The 18,357-nt window shown below is 40.1% G+C and overlaps 1 protein-coding gene across 1 annotated transcript in view; it reads right to left on the bottom strand.

The window, feature by feature from the left end:
* Positions 1-3,557: 3,557 nt before the first annotated feature.
* Positions 3,558-18,357, bottom strand: part of PAK3 (p21 (RAC1) activated kinase 3) — a 130,079-nt gene continuing 115,279 nt past the window's right edge. The window contains exons 17-18 of the mRNA XM_070365521.1: positions 13,950-14,087; positions 3,558-10,429 (exon numbers count right to left, since the gene is read on the bottom strand). Coding sequence (XP_070221622.1) covers positions 10,340-10,429; positions 13,950-14,087 — 228 coding nt within the window. The 3' untranslated portion in view covers positions 3,558-10,339. The remainder of the gene's footprint in view (positions 10,430-13,949; positions 14,088-18,357) is intronic.

Raw genomic sequence — 18,357 nt, 5'->3', positions numbered from 1 at the left:
ATACAGTGCTGTATATCAATTATATCTCAATAAAACTGGAAGAAAAATAAAAAAAAATATTTTCAACTTACAGTGGGTTTATTGGGACACAACCCCATCAGAAGTTGAGGAAGATCTGTTGTTTCTTTTTAGTCAGTTTCATTAAAGTATAACTTAAATACAATAAGATTGCCTGACTTTAGTTGGATGATTCAGTTGTGGGTTGACTATGTCTTATATGGGTCCTGTAATGCCTCCTGCTAAAAATAAATTGAAATAGCTGGATTTTCCCCAAGAGTATTGTCTTATGGCTTTAAGAGTGTTACAGAATGGATTTGGCAATATAAGAAGGGAAAAGATTTGGTAACTCTTAAAGAACCAGTTATTTCAGCCAAAGATGGATAAGGACTTGAAACACAAATGTGAGGCAAAAGTTTGCTTTGCACAGTACAAGATTTCACCAATACAGATAGTGTAACGGGATGCTACACCCAGATACAAGCCACCCGTGTTAGCAAAGATTTTCTTGTTTTTGGATGTAGATTGGAAAAAACAGGGTGCATACTTACACTGCACAGTTCAACAACCTTCCAGTCTGGCTCTACATGGGACCAGAAGATCTCTAACGATGGCTGCTGTGTCATGCAAGAAACACTTCTCTGCATTTGGATCACCAGCCAAAATTCACTCAGGACTGGCTACTCTTGGAGGTGTTCCAATCGGCCAGGATATTTTACAAGGCTAATGTGCTGTTCTGTGCTTAGTTGCTTAGTTGTGTCTGACTCTTTGCAACCCCATGGACTGTGGCCTGCCAGACTCCTCTGTCTACCAGGATTCTCCAGGCAAGAATACTGGAGTGGGTAGCCATTCCCTTCTGGATCTTCCTGACCCAGGGATCAAACCCAGGTCTCCTGCATTGCAGGCAGATTCTTTACCATCTGAGCCACCAGGGATGCCCAAGAGCTACCATTTATTGATATGTTTTGATATGTATTGAGCATTTTGTATTGAGTATTGAGTTATGCTATGTATTGAGCATTCCGATGTGTTAACTTTCTTATTCTTCACAATCCCATCATGTATATTTATCCTCTTTTGATAAATAATCAAAATAATTGAAACTAACACTTAGTTAAGAAAAGCGAAATGAAGTTCTAGCTCTGAAATCTAAACTCTTAATCCCATGTCAGCCTATGGGGAATCCATCATTTACGAGACTCAAATGAATCGACAGTATGTGGTTGAGTGCAGTTGAGGCAAGAGCAAAAAGAGGTGGTGGGAGCCAGGATTTGGGTTCTGGGTTGCTGCCGTATTATGAATGATGATTTTACATTTTTTGGAGGGAAATCCAGAGACTTCTATGTGGGAGGAAGTGGAAGGTATGGAAATTTAGGAGGATGCTGATATAATATTACTATATAACTAAAGTAGAAACTGCCAGAAACATATAGATTGCCACCTCCCAAGGCATTTTGCAGTAACATTGAATGCAATGTTGCAGAAGCACCAGAACAATGTTGGAGTAGGAGGACAGCAGCTGAAAGATGGAGTGCTTATTGATGTTGAGGAATCGGGCCTCCCTGGTGAGCCCCAAATCATTGCTCTATCCATGGACAGGGAGAAAAATGGGGTGAACCTATTACAGTGGGTCACAGCATGTACCCCAGCCAATAGGCAATTAATGGAAAGCCAAGGGGGCCACCATCCATATGTTTGCCAGCAAAGTAAATGCCCCTTCAGGCAGTGTTCATTCCTTTACTTCTTACATACTTAGAGTCCAAGGAGCCAAACTTGTACTTGAACTGGCTTCTGGAGCTGCTACACCTCAGTATAGCCAGGTTCCACGGCAATGACAAAGAAAATGTGGTTGGAGATGATGTGTTACTGTGTGTGGGGTGGGGGGAGGGGGAGGGAGCCTCCTTCAATTGTGATGCCATGATGGTAAAAGAAAAGTTGGTGGAAAACCCAAAGAATTGAGAAAGTGAGGCAAACTAAAGCTGGTACATGGCATCTTCTGGATCCTTAAGCCTGTGGCCAAGTGCCGAGCCTCACCTTTCCCATCAGAGGAACAGTGCTTCCTGGAAGGTCACAGAGCACCATGCACAGGCCCAGCACAAGCAACACTGCATCCGTTATAGTACAGATGTTAGTGCAGATGACATCAGGGCTTTGACTAATAGCCTATAAAATCCTATGATCCAGACCCAACTTGAAGGATGGCTTAAGGTAGGTGTTAACAATCCTCAAAATGATACAAATAATGAGTTAGAAAAGATCATGGGATACAGAGCCCCTGTTTGAGTTTCCTGAGCCATACAGCAAATTCCTGTTGGCTATGTATTTTACAAGTGGTAGTGTAAGTTTCCATGTTACTCTTTCTATACATCTCACCCTCTCCTTCCCTCTTCCCATGTCCATAAGTCTGTTCTCTATGTCTGTTTCTCCATTGCTGCCCTTTAAATAAATTCTTCAGTACCATTTTTATAGATTCCATACATATGCTTAAGAGTATGATATTTATCTTTCTCTTATTGAGCACACGCTCCATGATAATACAGCCTTGCTGATAGCAGCCTGGGGAGGAACCACCTATCAGGACACCTCCTTCCTCTGATGACAGAGCAACCCGTTTCACCCTCCACTGGTTGTGTACTAGTCTCTTTATCTTGTGTGCCATGCATGCTAAGTCACTTCAGTAGTGTCTGGCTCTTAGTGACCCTGTGGCCTGTGGCCTACCAGGCTCCTCTGCCCATGGGGTTCTCCAGGCAAGAATACTCAATGAGCACAAGATATATAATCTGCTCAAAGGGAACAGAGTACCATTGGGTATCCACTTACACAAAGACATCACAGGCTCCAGAAGGAATACTACCCCACTGTAAAAGTATTACCAGGGTAACAAACCTCCACTATGTTAAATCTCTCGTGTTTTTATCTCATCCTAAGGACTCAGAGAGTTTCTGATAAACCTGACTCCAACATGTTCACTTAGCAGCTTTCAATGAACTTTACTGTCATTTAGTCATACTTGGAGTTGGTTTTTAATATGAACGTTATCTTTCTCAGAAAAGTCCACAGTGCCTGACATATATCAAGAGCTCAATAAACCGTTTATGAATGAAAGAGTGAATAAAAGAAAGAATATTCTCAGTGACATGGCTTTGGAATCTCCTGTGACTTGTGGCCCTTGATTCTAGATAGAAGATAAAAACCAAACATTATGCAGATGTACTTGTTCCGAATTTTCCAAGCAGAAAGATGAGCAAAAAAACAAATTACTACATATGCTTTCTTTTGGCAGTTTTCCTTCATTTGCCTTTTGCTCTGCATCGAGTATACAGATTTGTCTCTTCGAGCTCTTCTATGTAAAAACCTGATGGAGATTCTGGGCCTGAGTTATCCAGTGGCAGGGTCTGCAGGACATTTCCTATACTGCTTACAAGGCTGGACGTTTTCCCTGCCTTGATTCGTTTGAGAGAATGCTACCCTCTAACTTGTGAATGGGGTAAAATGGCCAATGCCAAGGGGGTGGGTTGAAGGGTGACAGAAGAGAGAAGCACCAGCTCAGTGATGTTTGTCATTTTTATTTGCAATACTTTAGGTCCAAGTTTCAAACTGCATTATTTTTACACTCAAGACACAGTCATGCACAATCCATATTTCAATTTTCTATTGCTTCAACCACAATTTAAAGTAACAATATCATAAACAAAAGTCCTTAAAAAGAGCAGATGCTGAGGTCAGAAGGATGGAACCATACCATCAGCAGGTTTACAAAAGAAATAATTTACTTAAAAAATCAAACAGAAAGACCATAAATACCTTTAATTCAGTTACAGAAGAATTTCACTACACATGGGTTTACAGATAACACATTTTAACAAAAGTAAAGCACAGCCAAATGAGATACAACTCTGATAATGAAAACACAGATCCTCCTTAACTTGTTTTGTCTGGATATTACGAGTATAATCCCAGTACATATCACTAACTACCCTGTGATCTGTCTCTTCCTTGCTGATGTACTGAGATTTAAAACTCAACCCACTAGTGGTTACAGAATTCTGTGAAAGGTCTTATTATCACTAATGAATATAGTATATGCGGGTCCATAAAGCACACCACACACAAGCACACACACTGAACTTGAATTTCACACTTAGGGCTGGTTGGCACTGCTGTAGGCAGGACATTGGGACTGTCCACTAACTACAAGTTGATCCTCTTTATAGTATCATACTCATCCAATTGGCCAATCCCTGTGGGAGCTGTCATCAGAAATGCTGTCTTTGGTTCCCAAGTGGATTTGTCAACACTCCTTAATGTTAATAGCATGTAATCACTTTTTCCTTTTTCTCTCTGCAACCTGCAAATGTTTAGGCCCACTCAGTAGTCCCAGCCATGGCATGGGTTCTGCCATCTTGTGCCATTTTGGAAATAAACTCTATAAAGCCCAACACTGCTTCATAGGAAAGGAGAGGCCGAAGTATAGTTCTATTCTAGCAAGTGTGACAGTGTATTTCTGTTCTAGTAGCGAATACTGGCCACAGCTTAATGAAAACCAGACTTTACATACAGAGTGTATGGAAAAGAAAAGCTGGAACACTCAACAGAAAAGGAACACTAAATCAAAAACAAAACAACAGTGAAGGAATTGGAAGGCTGCCACGAGTTTTATCAACATTCCCTAGTATTTATTCACTTCATTTACTTGAGGTTTGATTTTTTTTTTTGGCATCATCTTACATAGTTCTATTGTTTAACTGCAACATAAGAGACCCAGGCTTAAGCATATGATATTTGCCATCACTTTAGCAGGATGAATTATCAAGGCAATCTATAGTACCACAGAATGTTAGAGCTTTGGAAAGCCTTGGAGAGCTAGTCCAACACCTTTATTTTATAAATGTGGAAACAGACACAACATGGTTAAGTGACTTGCCCAAGGGCACACAGTAAGTTAGGAGCAGAGCCTACATTAGAATCCAAGTATTCTTATTTCTGGGCTTCCCTGGTGGCTCAGTTGGTAAAGAATCTGCCCGCAATGTGGGAGATCTGGGTTCAATCCCTGCATTGGGAAGATCTGCTGGAGAAGGAAATGGCAACCCACTCCAGTATTCTTGCCTGGGAAATCCCACGGACAGATGAGCCTGGTGGGCTACACCCATGGGGTCGCAAGAGTCGGACATGACTTGGTGACTACACCACCACCACCATTCTTACTTCTAGGTTAGCACTACTTCCATTACATCTGATTGATTCTAATTGCTGTTGATTTCCTCATAGGTCCTAAATCAGATGCACATGGTACCTGCCTCACTACTGGTATTATGGGATAGCATTCATCTGACGGCAGCTTCCAAAGGAGACTCTGATGGCACTAAACAGCTTCTATAAGTTTATCTTACAAGTGTGACTGTATCATGTGGCAGTAAATGCTCCTCATTATTATTGTCTACTTGAACACAAAAGTGTGCACGTGGAAGTTATAGTCTCAGTTCCCGCATTTGCAGATTCAGTTAGATACTGCTTGATATTACACAGACATCCTCAATGCATGAGGAATCGGGTTTATATTCACTTGGTCACTAAAGGAGCACGGGATCAGAAAAGGAATGGAAAAAAAGCCTACCAACAGAAAGATCATATCAGAAACCAATTTCTGATGAAAAAGTCTTTCTTAGGAAAAACAGTTCCATTATTTCTAGGGTCCCCTTTAATCCTTTCCCAATTCACATGCAAATATATGTTCAGAATTGTGTGTTAAGTTCACTCAAAATCTCAGGTCTGGTAGACTGTCAGTTTACAAATGCTGAATTTCAGTCCTCTTGCTCAGAGACTAGGAGTAGGCCATCACTGGCCATGCCTTTGTTTAAACAAATATTAACTGCAAGTAGCTCAGAAAAGGACCATGAGTAACAACTGGGGATGTCAGGGTTAAGACTCTGATAAGTAGATTATATGTTGAGAATGGCCCCAAGTGGGTTCTCTAGATAAAAGGTCTGCTCTTGGTGAAACTAACACCTGAGGCCACTACCGTATCATAAAAGTCCTCACCTGCAAAGTCTTTGGTGAGTTACAAGGAAATTCCTCTCTCTGGGTAGATAGTCTCCCTGATTTCTGTTTAAAATGACAGTAGTTACTGCATACAACCTATAATTAGGCAGATCAGAAAGCACCTAGAGGTCACCATCTCAGGCCAAAGCTCAAAGGAGTTGAGATTGAATGCCAAGAGGCCAGGGCTGTTCTAAATGTTTGTCTCAATATTTTCACAGTCAGCTTTTAAGTGCAAGTCATAACTTCTACTGAAATCAACAGGACTTGCCTACTGTTTATTAAAAGAAAATCCTACCTGAATGATAGTATATCCTGTTGGAAAAGGAAATGGTGGGAGCTGGGGATTTTAACCTTCTGTTCTTCCAAAATTCAACCTAAAATCTGCTAAAATGATCCAGAAAGGCAGTACCTGAAACAGATGTTGTCAGAGGGGCTATCCAAAGTGACCCCTCCAATCTAAAGTAAGTAAAACAGAAAACTTAAGGCCATACCAAAGCAGAGGGGGCAGCCAGCCAGTTTGAAAGCAGAAGGATGTGTTTGAAGTTCTAATAGCGACATCTCCCTGGCTTTAACTTATAGATACTAGTCCCCGAAGAAAGCATGTGCCATACCGAGTGTGTGCCAACCGCAGCATCCAGGCAAATATAAAGCCTATGGAATAATTGTAATTAGCAAATATCTGTGCCCTGCATGCTCTGGGCTCTGGCCAGAAGGCATCTGCTTCTGGCATCTTTTCTATGTTTCTATAGTCCCCTTTCTGATGTTTATTTATTATAAAGCAATAGTATAACAATATCAAAGGAAATCTTAACAAGAAAAAAATGTGCATAATCCCACCACCCCAACACAACTGATTTCAATTGTCTGTGTTCCCAGTCTTTGTTCATATGCACACTTATTTTTACATAGTTGTCATCCCTATTTATGTTATTTAAAGGTGATTTTATAGATTCTCTCTGAGAACTGGCAGCCTCATTAGAAATAAACAACCCATTGAGCAAAGGAATAGAATTATTTACACAATCTTTGAGCTGAGAAATATCGTTTATAGACAAACATCTCAAACTATCAAAACAGTTTTACAGACGACAGGAAGCAATTTCGTATTTCTTTTTCTTTTAGCAATGGAATGTGCTTCACAAGGGAGGGAAAGATGTGGGGATCAGGTGGTTAAAATCAAACACTGGGGTGCAATTCACAAGCCTGAAAGAAATCTGAATAACGCAATTAAAGAATAAATACTTGAGTTAAATCTTCTTACATGACTTGGCCATCCAGTAGCCAAAATGGAACATGGACACACAAATATTTACAATGACACATAGACGAGATCAGCAAGAACGAAGTCATTACCCAACACGGTGACTGATTTGAGGGGATGTGTCATCCAAAAATCTTCATAGGATGATGACAACGTGCTGGATCCTTGCTACAACATTAACGTTCTTTTCTTTCTTAAATAAATAATCTCTACTGTGCTTCTCACCCTTCCCTGACTTTCCCGCTGCCCTATCCCTATCTCAGGACATTTTGGAATCAACATTCGATGATGCGCCCTCCTTATCTCAGGGCACTCATAGACTCACCAATGTCAAGATGAGCTACAAAAAAATAATCCAGGAAAAGGGAATAAACTATTAACCATCTGGAGTACAACTTGGTCAGGTATACCAAGTGTAAATCCCTCAGCATCATTTTGGCAGGAGAAACAGCTTCTCTCTAATACTTATTAGAAATATACATAACTCTCCAACACAGGGAATGGTCTTTAGAAGCTGTTCTCATTTTAAAATTTACATAGATATAAATCTGTAAGAGTAAAGCCTACTGGGATATATTATCATAAAATCTTGGTACAACAGGATGTGGTGAAGTAGTACAAGACTCCTCGTTGTTAACATGCTGAATTGAAAGCATAAAAGAGCAGCCATTTCTCTGCCTCCAGTAATCTGAAGGATCACTGCTCCAGGTGTCCTTCCACCAAAAAAATGCCTTCATGACATATAAGGGATGCTCACGGACAATTAGGGCTTCCCAACCAGGTTTGGGGCTCTCTCCAGTGGCAGGGCATAGGTACCAATGTACTGAATTCTATTTGCATCCCACCTATTGTTTCATTGAATTCCCTGGTACGATGAATGAAAAATTTAAAAAATACTTAATTTTAAATGAAATCAAAATTAAGGCCTCACTCTCTCTCACACATAAAACAGTGTGGCATTAACATTTTCAGGCCCAGCCACGTCTTTGTGAAGAATAACATAATATGGTTCAAATTAATATTACTCTTTGATCTTTTCACATTTGCTGTTTTATGCCCTTGTGCACATTTTCTAGGGGCAGGGCTCAAGCCCCTCCCAAATTTCATAGTCAAAGGAAACAACAGGAAATCCACCAGTGGTGTTATCTCCTAAATATAAACGTGTGCACTATATGGTTGGTTAGCAAAAACTCTAAAGAAAGTGCTTTCATTTTAAGGAATGAACAGATGATTACATGGACGGATGTGCCTCAGCAGAGAAAGAGAGAGGCCCATGGCAGTGATCTCTTTCCCTCTCTTGCTAAATGCAGATAGGTTCTATTCAGATTCTTGACATACTACAAATCAAGGAGCCCTCTACTGCACAAACTGCTAGCTTTTCAAAGGCTTAGAGAAAAAATTCTGCAGAATTTATAAAACTGATAACACTCGAAAGAGAAGCATATCCTTTCTATGCAGACACCCTCCAGATATTTTTCTACTCTCAGAAGATTCAGGAAGTGGTGACTGTTGAGTGTCTAATAAATTGATACATGGTGAAATAATAGTCAAATTTTCATATCTTGCCCAAGCCACAAAAGGAACTCAGTTGAACTGGTAGGTCTTGGGATACATGATTGCAAAGCCAAAGGCTTTTCACTGGAGGACTTCAAGATCTTTAGATACATGTTTTTGAAATTCAAAAGCCCAAAGGGCTAAGTATGAACACACCATATGCAGAAACAGAAATTTGTGGTACATAGGGGAAATGACAGTAAGTACTTAGAGCCAAACGTTGACTGGGATGTAGTTTTCACTAACCTCCCATTTCTTGCAGAGTTGAATGCTTACATATTTCTGTTCTCCATATCTTAAAACTTTTTTTTAATGTTTGTTATAAATTGTGAAGATAAATAATATTTTATCATCAGCAAATCTTGGGTAATGGGTCTGTTTCCTCCTGATGTGCCTGTTTTAGAGTTGCATACGTTCCACAAGCACAAAACAGGATTAAACTAGGTATCTATATCTTTGTTTACTTACTGTCCAATGAAGATTTCAGTATTTCATGCTTATATTATCTTCCTTTTGGCTCTTAGAGAAAGCCCCATCTTTGTTTAAGTGTGGCCTCTCCAATCAGGATTTCCTAGGTTTAAGACCTAGACTCACCTAACTGGAGTGCCATAGTTTTGGTGTGTCTTTTTGCAGGTACCATGAAGATAAGCAAGCAGGTTTATACAAATGACAAATCAACTACCACTTAAGCATCATCATGAAAATGTGATAAGATTTCACCATCTGAACTTTATTTAGATAGTTTTTAAAAGCCCTTCCTGAACACACATATTCCTCTCTGCTTTTGGAAAATGTCATAAAAGAAACCTTTTCCAATACAAATGCAGAAAAACAGGTACACAAACCAAGCCACCACTATAGAAGAAGAATAAAAAATTGCAACTCTATGAGGGCATGGACTTCCACATGTTCACACAGTACTTGCTCTGAGGTTTTTTTTTTTTGTTTGTTTTGTTTCATTTTGTTTTTTTTTTGTTTGTTTGTTTGCTTGTTTGTTTTGTTTTTTACTTTCTTTTTTTTAAAAAAAAGTTTTGACATCTTTTTTCTGGACATCTAATGACAATGCAAGTGAAAAACATTACATTGGGTAAGGAGTTTTGAAGGAGGTTTGAATGCAAGAGGGACTACTCTCTAACTTAAAAACAAACACAACACTATGAAGAGGGATTGTGCATCTTTGAGAAATCTTTTTTCTTCAAAGTGAATGCACAAAATGAGGGGATTCACTACTGGCTCTTTCGCTTCACGGTGGAAGTGACCTTTTTATGGTCACTTCAACATTGCTGCCCTGTATGGGCCGCGATTCAGGCTTACAAATAAATTACATAATCTGAGGGAGTAGGAAAAAGGCTTATAAGAAGTTTCTATTCATCTCAAAGTTAAAGAAACCCCACCCCATTTGACTGTCTTTTCTTCCATCTTTCCTGCAGCGGAGTTTTATTTCAGTCTTACTCATGAGGGAGATGGTGTGGGGTAAGGCTGGCAGTCCTAGCGGCTGCTGTTCTTAATCGCTTCTTTTGCAGCAATAATCAGAGGAGTCAGGCTGGAGAGAGGCTTGGCTAATTTTAAAAATGGATGCTGCAAAAGGAAAAACAGAGGAATTACTGGAATTCTTTCCTCCAACAAGTATATTACTTTACACTTGCAAGGAGCCTTTTTTTTTCATTAAAATTTGTATTTTGTGGATCCAATTAAACATCATTTAAAAATATATAGTGCCAGCTTTTGTCCTTCAGATGTTTTTGTTCTTCAGTGTCATGAAATCTTTGGGAAGCTGACTGGCAGAGCTAGAAATTCAGAGTAGGTGTCTTGTAAAATCTCACTGTGTTAGGGAGTCTAACTTTCTGATTTTCTTAAATTGATGACTCTATCTGGAGCAGCCTTCAATGCTTGAAAAACTGTGTTCTGTTGACCACTAGAGCCCTTAACCCTGAAACCAATAGCCTCCTAACTGCTAAACCCAATAGTGTGCCTCCGCCATTTCTTTTTTGGTTGCTCCACAGTACTTCATACAAGTGAATGTCCCTTCCTTCTTTGAAATGTTGTTCTCTTTGGGGGCCTGTAACATTCTACTGTCTCAGTTCTCTTCTATATGCATGCTCACTGACTGCTCCCTCCCTATCTTCTTCCTGGTTTCACATCCTCTTTCCACCTCCCATAACTTGACTCTCATCATCTTCTTTTTCTAATTTAATTCCTTGGAGAGTTCATTCCTTTTCATGGTTCCAACCAAGCTCTTAACAGCCTTATGGAGATGACTCCCAAATATCCATTTTGTGACCTGATCTCTTTCCTGAATTTTGGTCCTATTTCTCTAATTGCCTGTTGTTTATTTCCTTTTGAATGTCCTCCTGCCACCTTGAACTCCACATTGAAAAATGTACATTTAGTCAGGTTGACGTATGGCAGAAGTATTGTAAAGCATATCTTTCAATTAAAAATAAATGATTTTTAAAAATGATGTGTGGCAGAACCAATACAATATTGTAAAGTAAAAAATAAAAATTTTTTAAAATAAATAAAAATAAAATAAAATTAATTCAAGAAAAAAATATAGTTTTTTATACTTTGAAGTTTCTCAAAGAGGGTACTCTTATGTGATGTAAGCTATAGGGGCTTTGGAGTCAGAATACCTAGGTTCAATCCAATCCTCTGCTTATCACAGTGGTTAAATGAGGTAAGCGACAGTTTCTTGTAAACTATATCAAGGCCAATCAATGTTAGCCAGTGTATTATTATCCTCTATCACTTCTGCTTTTGCTTAATGTTACCACTGGTTTGTTATTCTGAAGTCACTTTTGTGTTCTTATGTTTTACATGCAACCAGTTACCAAATGCTGCCTCTTCAATGCCTTTTACAATGATCTCTTGCTTTGCCTAGGCCTAATCAACTTAATCCTGATTTATAACAATAACCTCCCCCCCATATTCCTTCCTCCACTTGTTTCTGTTGCTAATTCTTATTGCAGACCATCAGTTTCATCTTCCTGAACAAAGCTTTCATCATGTGTGTCCCTCAGATGGCTTCACTATTTCCCCATTTCCTACAGCCCCTATGCTTTAGCCTGGTGTTTAAGGCTCTCTACAGTCCTGCCACCTGCAGCTGTCCTGACTTGAACTCTACTTCAGCCACACTGTCTATTTTCTGTTCCTTTGAACCTTGCCTACATGCCTTTGATCAGGTGATAATCCTCCTATCTGAAATTCCTTCCCCTTTTCCCCTTAAACTATCTAAGACTGATCTGTCTTTCAAGGCCCAGCCAAACTCCTTCCCTTTCACAGACATCTTACGAATGCCATAGGCCAGAGATGCATATCTCTAATCAGTTATGACATTCACTGTTTGAATGGCCACTTGGTTCCACTGAGTCTCTGAACAATCTTGTTTTTTCATATTCCCAAGGAGACTGAACTTCTAAAGAGTAGGAATCATGCCTTTAAGAGATTTGTATCACCCAGTGCACTTAAGCCTTGCAAACAGAAGTTGCTCCATAAAAATTCATTTATTTGTGCCTTTTCTCAAGTCTTCCAGTGGTGTGAATGTCATGTAAGTCTGTTTTCCAACCTCTAAAATGGACTAGAGGCAGAGAATGGAGTTATATGGACTTAAGGTAATATGCAGATCATAGCTTACATGTATAAAATCAAAAGATTCAACAAACACACTCTTCAATCTTCTCAAAACATCATTTTGCATCAGTAATCTGACTGGTTCAGATAAAAGTATTGTTGAGTAAGGAATTAACTAGATAATTGATTTAATTATATATATATATAACTGTATAGCTACCTTAAGTGAAACTGTATTTTCACTCATCCTTGAAGAAGACATGATAGGAATGTGTACAGGATGTGTATGTGGGGTGGTGAGAGGCGTACACGCATGGAAATGATGTACTCAAAAGTTCCAGTTTTTCATCTATAATTTGAGGCTGGAATAATGGGAGGACTAATAAAGGGCTATTTCAGATAGGACATTTTCAGGCCTCATGACAGCCTGTGAAATGCTCACAGATAGCAGAAAAGAGAAGGTATAGCTTTCCCAGTTCCTCCAAATTGGTTTATCCCAGGTATAACTTAGGTTGGGGTAGGGTATTTTCGCCTGAGTGTGGCTCTCTGTCTCTGGAAGAAGTTCAGAAGCAATATGAACTTTTTGTTGTTTGGCCGAGAACAGACTGAGTCTATCGTTAATCACACTCTGCATGACCAAATATTATGCCTTTTATTTAACTGGATTATGTGTTCAAAGTCAGGAGGGACAAGTAGTCACTTTTCTTGGCTTGGCTATTACAGATCTTTATTTTCTTCCCTGAAGGACCATCCCCAGCAGTGATCCTGGGCATGCATTGCTTTATCAATATAAATGCTTTTTTCCCTTCTAAATTGGTTTGTGTGGAAGAAAGACAATCCAGGGCTCAAATTCAAGTTCTGCCATTCAATACTTGTGTGAGCTTTAATTTCTACATCCATAACAAGGATTAATAACACCTATCTTAGAGTGTTGTAAGAATTAATGAGATAATATGTGTAAAAATTTTGCTATCAAGTAGGTACTAATTATCATCATATATACGAATCCCTGAGAGCCATGAAAAGGACAAATGGTTACAGAGGCACTCACCACTGGATGGTACTCACCCAGGCAAGCAGGTGCCTGCCATTTGGCATCACAAGCAAAGGGGCTTTGACCAGTAAAGCATTAGAGTAGCAAATGCCATGGAAATAATTGCATAGTTATGTAGAGAATTACCTCCGGCCAAGAGCACCTGTGTACAACATCCAGGGGCACAAGCAAAGTTTAGAACAAAACAGCAACACCAGAGGTTCACATTGTTTTTTCCCCTTGCAAAATAAGACTCCAGGAAGAACAAAAGAGAGTTCTAGTTTAAACTGCCAACTTCTCAGAAGAAAGGCCACACGCCAATCCATTACATATTAGATGCCTGCCTATATTTCTGTGCCTGTGATCTCAAATCAAATGGTTAGCGCCTAACTCGAACTAGGCATCTCTCAACAGAGTTCTCTGATTGTCACACATCGAGGTGGAAAAGCTCAATATAATGACTCTCTGTTTGTAACTGTCCTATTTAATTTTCACCTGCAAAAGCTCCTTGGCGGATCCTCGCCTATCCACATCCATCTCAAGACAGCGATTTAAAAAGTCACGGAATACAGCAGACAGTCTCTCAGGATTCTGCAGCTCTGGGGTTCCATTAGTGGCTATCAGATATAATGCCTGCAGAAAAATATCAGAAAAATCTATTCAGCACATACATATTAGGATCGTGAGTTGACACAGAAGACACATATCCAGTTTCTGATTTTTACCTTGGGTCTTAAAATCTCCATTTTAGAGAATGACATTGGCATACACTGCAAAGTTTCTGTAACATTGAGAAATGATTACTCTTGGCAGTAACTGAAGGACAGTGAGGTGCCCCACCCTCAAAAGTTTGGAAATAAGGTTATAAGGCTGTCCTCTGAAAGCTAAGCCAGTAAAGTGAACGTGTTAGTCTCTCAGTCGTGTCTGATTCTTTTGCTACCCCATGGACTGTAGCCCATCAGGCTCTTCTGTCCATGGGATTCTCCAGGCAAGAATACTGGAGTGGGTTGCTATTTCCTTCTCCAGGGGATCATCCTGACCCAGGGATCAAACCTGGGTCTCCTGCATTGCAGGCAGATTCTTTACCATCTGAGCCACCAGGGAAGCCAGTAAAAATCCATATAAAATGAATGTGTCATTAACCACCTAGGTAATGAAACCAAGGGACTGCCTGGGAATCTGTGACCACAGAGTTAGGGAAACACACACACATCTGAACACACTGATATAAGTATAACCTCTGGAAGGCACAGTTGCAAAGGTGATTGTAATTTACTAACTGTTTATCTTGATTGGAGAATATGTGTGAGTAGACCAGGGATGAACAGGGGCTTCCCAGATGGCTTGGTGGGTAAAGAATCTGCTTGGAATGCAGGAGACACAGGAGACTCGAGTTCTATCTCTGGATCAGGAAGATCCCCTGGAGGCAGAAATGGCAACCCACTCCAGTATTCTTGCCTGGGAAATCCCATGGACAGAGGAGCCTGGTGGGCTACTGTCCATGAGGTCACAAACAGTCGGACATGATTGAAGCGAATAGTACAGCACAGGTATGAACAGGCTACATTATGGAATCAGAGAAGTAAAAGCAATCAGAAGATGGCAGTGCCTGGATGAGATGAGAAGTAACCCATGGGTCCCAAAGATGGAAGTATTGTGTTGGCCAAAAAGCTTGTTCGGATTTTTTCCATAACATCTTAACAAACTTTTTGACCAATCCAATACTTTTGTCCTGTGGCAGATGTACCCCTATAGATTTTAATTAGGTTTCCCATGAAAGTCTAGCTATAATAGAAAACATAAGAAAAGCTGACATTAGTAATCCTGTATCCTACTGTAAGTTGTATGTGTGTGTGTTTTGGAGAGAGAGTCATTCAGTCATGTCTGACTCTTTGCGACACCATGGACTGTAGCCAGCCATTCTCCTCTGTCCATGTTGCCATTTCCTTCTCCAGGGGAATCTTTCTGACCTAGGGATCCAACCCACATCTCCAGCATTGGAGGCAGATTCTTTACTGCCTGAGCTACTAGGGAAGCCTACTGTAACATATTAAGTTGCTAATATATCTCTGAGATCTTAGTTGAGGTCACTGAGAGAGATCAACTCATGGTGTGCTGACAGAATCAAGGGCCATAACTTTCAAGGCACAGAGCTGGATTCAAGACCATGGTTAATTCACAAAAGTAAACTCATCTTTCAAAGGCTTCTGAGCTCCTGACAGCCATAAAAAGCTGGCCATTCCTCATGCCTCCTCTAAGCAAATTATTCTAGAGTATTAAGTATGTATCAAGAATCATATTAGACACTGGAGATTCAAAGATGAATAATGTCCTACTTTCAAAGGTCATACAGTTTAGTGAAGAAGAGAGACTTATATATACCCACCATACAGTGAGATAAGAGCCAATCAGATGAACGTTGCAAGTGCCAAGTCAATACAAGGATGAAGCCATTGACACCATAGCTCAGAGAACACTTCACAGAGGAGCTTGACATTTGATCAGGGTCTTGAAGGATACACAGGAGTTTTCCTGCAGGTATTACCACCAAGGTTATGCCTGCCTATGCAACCAGACTCCTAACTATTATGAAGACACGCTCCCTCTTGAACTGGCTTGGACTTTGTAGCAAATTATCATCCCCTTTTCCCACCATGGCTCTGAATATTATTGCCAAAAACATTTCTATTAAAGTCTTTTCCCAGTCCTGTTTTCATCAGCTGGTGAGAACATCTCTCCTCCATTCCAGAGACCTCCACAGATGTACTTTAGAAAGGGTTAGGAAGGACCATTTCATCCAGTGGCTATCAACCTATAGCATGTATTGGAATCACCTAGAGGGGCTTGTTAAAAACAGATCAATCTGGAGAGGGGTCTGAGAATTAGCATTCTAACAAGTATCCTGTTGATGCTGAAACTGCTGGTTTTAGGACCACACTTTGAGAACTGGTTTATTCCACCCCATTAAGCAATGGGTTTAATGATTAATGCTCGGAGCACCTGTCCTCACAAGCCATCTTTGTTCTGTTACTAAAAGAAAATTGTTCCTGCAAATGACATTTGCTGCCTCCTCCTAAAACTCTCTTATTTCAGCTGGTCACAATTTCTGCCAACCTCTGCATCCTTTGCTTGCTTTTTTTCTGTTCTGTAGCCAAACCCAATACTAAACAAACACATCTCTTTTCTCCCTTTCCACTCTCCCTAAGTCTGTGTACATGCCATACTGGTTCATTTTCTCACTTTTCGTCTCACCTTTCTTAGCTCAATACATTCTACTCCAAATAAAACTGCTTTTCACAAGTATATATATACATCTCTACTAAAGTCTTTCTCACCTCTCTTCAATTCATGTACGAAGAAAAAGATCGATAGGAAACACTCCAACATGTGAACAATGGTTCCTCCTGGGTGGCAGGATTATTAATGATGTAATCTTTGAAAACATTTTTTCAATTTTCCAAATTTTCTACAATGAATGTGACTGCTTTATTTTAAAAAAATCCTCCAAAACATTATTTAAAAAATAAAATCTAAAAAGCTGTGCCATTCTGTTTACACAAAAATCCTCAGCTATTTTTCTTTGTCCTCCTAGGATTAAACCTGCTTTTCATGCAGTACCACCCCTTGAGGGAAACAAAAACCCAGACAATTTCTTTTTCAGCTATTGTTTTCATTTTAATTGCAACAGTACATATTTCCAACTAATTTCCATTGCAGAAATCCACACTTTCAGTTATATTACGGCGGAACTAGCCTTTGTGGACTGGCCTGAGAACTTACTCACTAGGCATAATGCTGCTTCTATGGGAAAATGCACTCAGTTCCAAATAATTAACTTTAAAAAGAACTTGCGTGTAAGCTGGGCCCTATCTTTGTAAAAAATAAAACTGCTACTCACTGCCCTGCTAATGAGAGACAAAAGCAGTTGTGGGCAATACAACAATTACAGCAAAAAGCATTTTCCTCGCAAAGTCAAATCTTAGCTGAAGAAAGATTGAAGAAAATCAAACTAGGCACAAGTGACCACATTCTGGTTTTTATCTAAGTTAGTTGAAAGCTCAAAAGAAAATGGGCTGGCTCAGAAATTGCTGTTGTTTAGTCACTAAGTCCTGTCTGTCTCTTTGCAACCCCATGGACTGTAGCCCACCAGGCTCCTCTATCCATGGGATTTCCCAGGCAAGAGGCAAGAATACTGGAGTGGGTTGCCATTTCCTTCTCCAGAGGATCTTCCCGACTCAGGGATCGAACCCACGTCTCCTGATTGGCAGTGGATTCTTTACCCCTGAGCCACCTGGGAAGCCTGGCTCAATAATTAGACTAGACTTATTTCACTCACAAGGGCTTCCCTTGTGGCTCAGCTGGTAAAGAATCTGCCTGCAATGCAGGAGACCTGGGTTTGATCCCTGGGTTGGGAAGATCCCCTGGAGAAGGGAAAGGCTACCCACTCCAGTATTCTGGCCTGGAGAGTTCCATGGACTGTATAGTCATGGAGTTGCAAAGAGTCGGATGCGACTGAGCGACTTTCACTTTCACTATGCTTCCAAGCAAGGTTTAATTTGAACCAAGGGATCACTATAGCTGTTTGAAAACACTGGACATAATAAAGATTTCTTTGCATGGCATAGATGGTCCTCCATGATTTGGCCTCTGCCTCCCTTTCTAGTCCTCCTCTGTTCTCATCTGAGAGCCCTGCTTCCCCCACTTTCACATACATACACATATTAGCCAAAGCTCACATACTATTCATGCCAATTAGTTCTTCATTCCTATAATAAGAAATGCTCTTTCATATCTGCCTCAAATGCTATTCCCTTCAGTGCCTGGTGAACTTCTACTTGCCTTTTAATTTCTATTTCAAATGGCACTTCCTTTGTAAAGTCTTCTCAATCTCTCCCAGATGGAT

Source organism: Bos mutus, chromosome X (genome assembly GCF_027580195.1).
Source record: "Bos mutus isolate GX-2022 chromosome X, NWIPB_WYAK_1.1, whole genome shotgun sequence".
NCBI lineage: Eukaryota > Metazoa > Chordata > Mammalia > Artiodactyla > Bovidae > Bos > Bos mutus.
The sequence above is the reverse complement of the archived record's forward strand: the minus strand, read 5'-3'. Positions and strand labels throughout refer to the sequence as shown.